This window comes from Rosa chinensis, chromosome 3, assembly GCF_002994745.2.
Source record: "Rosa chinensis cultivar Old Blush chromosome 3, RchiOBHm-V2, whole genome shotgun sequence".
NCBI classification, from domain to species: Eukaryota; Viridiplantae; Streptophyta; class Magnoliopsida; order Rosales; family Rosaceae; genus Rosa; species Rosa chinensis.
In genome coordinates this window covers 25413279-25415285 of record NC_037090.1, presented here as the reverse complement: position 1 = coordinate 25415285, position 2007 = coordinate 25413279, and the positions used below count along the sequence as shown (strand labels likewise).

The 2007-nt window shown below is 42.3% G+C and overlaps 1 protein-coding gene across 1 annotated transcript; it reads left to right on the top strand.

Moving 5' to 3' along the window:
• Nucleotides 1-253: 253 nt before the first annotated feature.
• Nucleotides 254-1021, top strand: LOC112194354 (microfibrillar-associated protein 1A). The gene has a single exon (XM_024334604.1). The coding sequence runs from the start codon at nucleotides 254-256 to the stop codon at nucleotides 1019-1021; it is 768 nt and encodes a 255-aa protein (XP_024190372.1).
• The last annotated feature ends 986 nt before the right edge of the window (nucleotides 1022-2007 follow it).

Here is a 2007-nt window from a genome sequence, read left to right as displayed (position 1 = left end):
TAGAACTACAGAAGTAATTTCTACAAAAAGTAAGGTCAGAAGGTCAGAATACTATTAATTAGTGCGTGAAATCCTAATGAAACATGGAAAGTCTTGATGAGAAAAGGAGTCTCTTTCCTTATTAACCGAGGTTTCCTAGTGGAATTAATAATGATCTATATATAAATATTGCTGTGCCCAACTATTTTGTTTAAAATTCAGCATAGAATTTTTGAGCCTGCAAAATTAGGGTTTCTGACACATACGTGAGATTATGGCGATGCGAGGCAAAATTAGGGAATCGACAAAAGTTAAAAGATACTGGCCTGGAAAAGCCCCAGAGTGGGCAAACGATCGTGATACCTGCTCCTCCGACGAAGAAGGGATTACCATCTTGTACAAATCCTTCTCAACTCGTGATGATGATCCAAGACTACGTCGTTTGGCCGAGAGGAGGAGTGTAAAGAGGCGCATCCGCGGTGCCAAGATTGTTGACACAACTGAAGAGGAGGAGGAGGAGGAAGAAGAAGAGGACGCAGAGACTTTGGAGGAAAGAAGAAGAAGGATTAAGGAGAGGTTGCTTCGTCAGAGGGAGCAGGAACAACAACAAGAGGAGTTTGAGACTGATGACTACTACTCGGAAGATGAATCCGATGAGGACTACGAAGAAGAAGAAGAAGAGGAGGAGGATGAGATTGCTGGTGAAGTAGTTACAGTGAAGCCTGTATTTTTGTCCAAGTCCACAAGAGACACGATAGTTGAACGTAAGAGACTTGAGGAGGCCGAAGAGCAGGCCCTGGAAGCGAGGAGAAGGGAGCTGGAGGAGAGGAAGAAAGAGACAAGGAGAATGGTGCTCGAAGAGATTCGGAAAGACGAAGAGATTCACAAGGGTTTGATGAATCAGGATTCGGCAAATGATGATGTTGACACTGACAATGATCCTGAGGAGGATACTAAAGCAGCTTGGAAGGCAAGAGAGAGGGCCAGGCTCAAGAAGGAGAGGGCAGCAAGGGAAGCAGTCATTTTGAAGGAGAGAAGATGAATGATCAAGAGAGGAAGGAGTACTGGGAGAGGAAGAATCCTCCCTCACCTCCTGCGCCACAGCCCCGAAAGGGGAAGCTTAAGTTCATGCAGAGAGATCACCACAGGGGAGCTTTCTTCCGTTCGGACTCTGATGATGAATATGGCGTTTTAGGAAGAGATTATTCTGCCCCAACTGGAGAGGATAAAATGGATAAAACAAGACTTCCCAAGGTGATGCAGGTCAAGAATTTCGGGCGTAGGGGAAGGGCTAAATGGACTCATCTTGTCAATGAGGATACTACTGATTGGAACAGCCCGTGGATGTGGAATGATCGTCAAAGGTCAAGGTATAATGTGAAAATGGCAGCCATGAATGCACCAATAGCAAGACCAAAAGGAAACAAGAGATTGAGGTTCTCTGTGGAGGAAGATGAACTTTAATGTGTGGTTGCTATTCTCTTTATTGAAATTTATGTCGTAGGGGTGGATTTGATCATTTAAATATTTGATTGGTGATCGATATTAGAACAGCATTTATGGAGACTCGGGGGTTCAGCCTTCTGATTCTAATAATTAATGTTGGACAATTTCTTTTTAGCAAACATAGCCATATTTTTTCAAACCTTAACATATTGTTTGTATTGAGGAAGTAATTGAGATTTGGTCTACAATGTGTTTCAGGAAAAAGACAAACAAATTTGTGTAAGATTGTTAAACGCTCTGAATGAATGCATAGAGGTTCATCAGATTTTATTTACTGAATAAAATAGCAAAACAAGATTCTTTTTTCTGTCCCTCTTCTCTTGATCCGATGATACGTAATATATTTTCTTTCCCTTACAGGTCTCCGGTTCTCTTTTTACTGATGCACAGTTGAGGACAGTTGTGGAGGGGTTGCATTCATCTTGGAAACTGGAAATAGTAGACAGACAGGAAGCAGAGAGCTGTGAAACTGGAGAGCAGGACAATGAGAAAAAGCAAGAGAAAATCCTTAAAACTTTTCCC

Coding starts and splice junctions, on each gene's coding strand:
- LOC112194354 (XM_024334604.1), top strand. CDS start 254: ATGGCGATGCGAGGCAAAATTAGGGAATCGACAAAAGTTAAAAGATAC.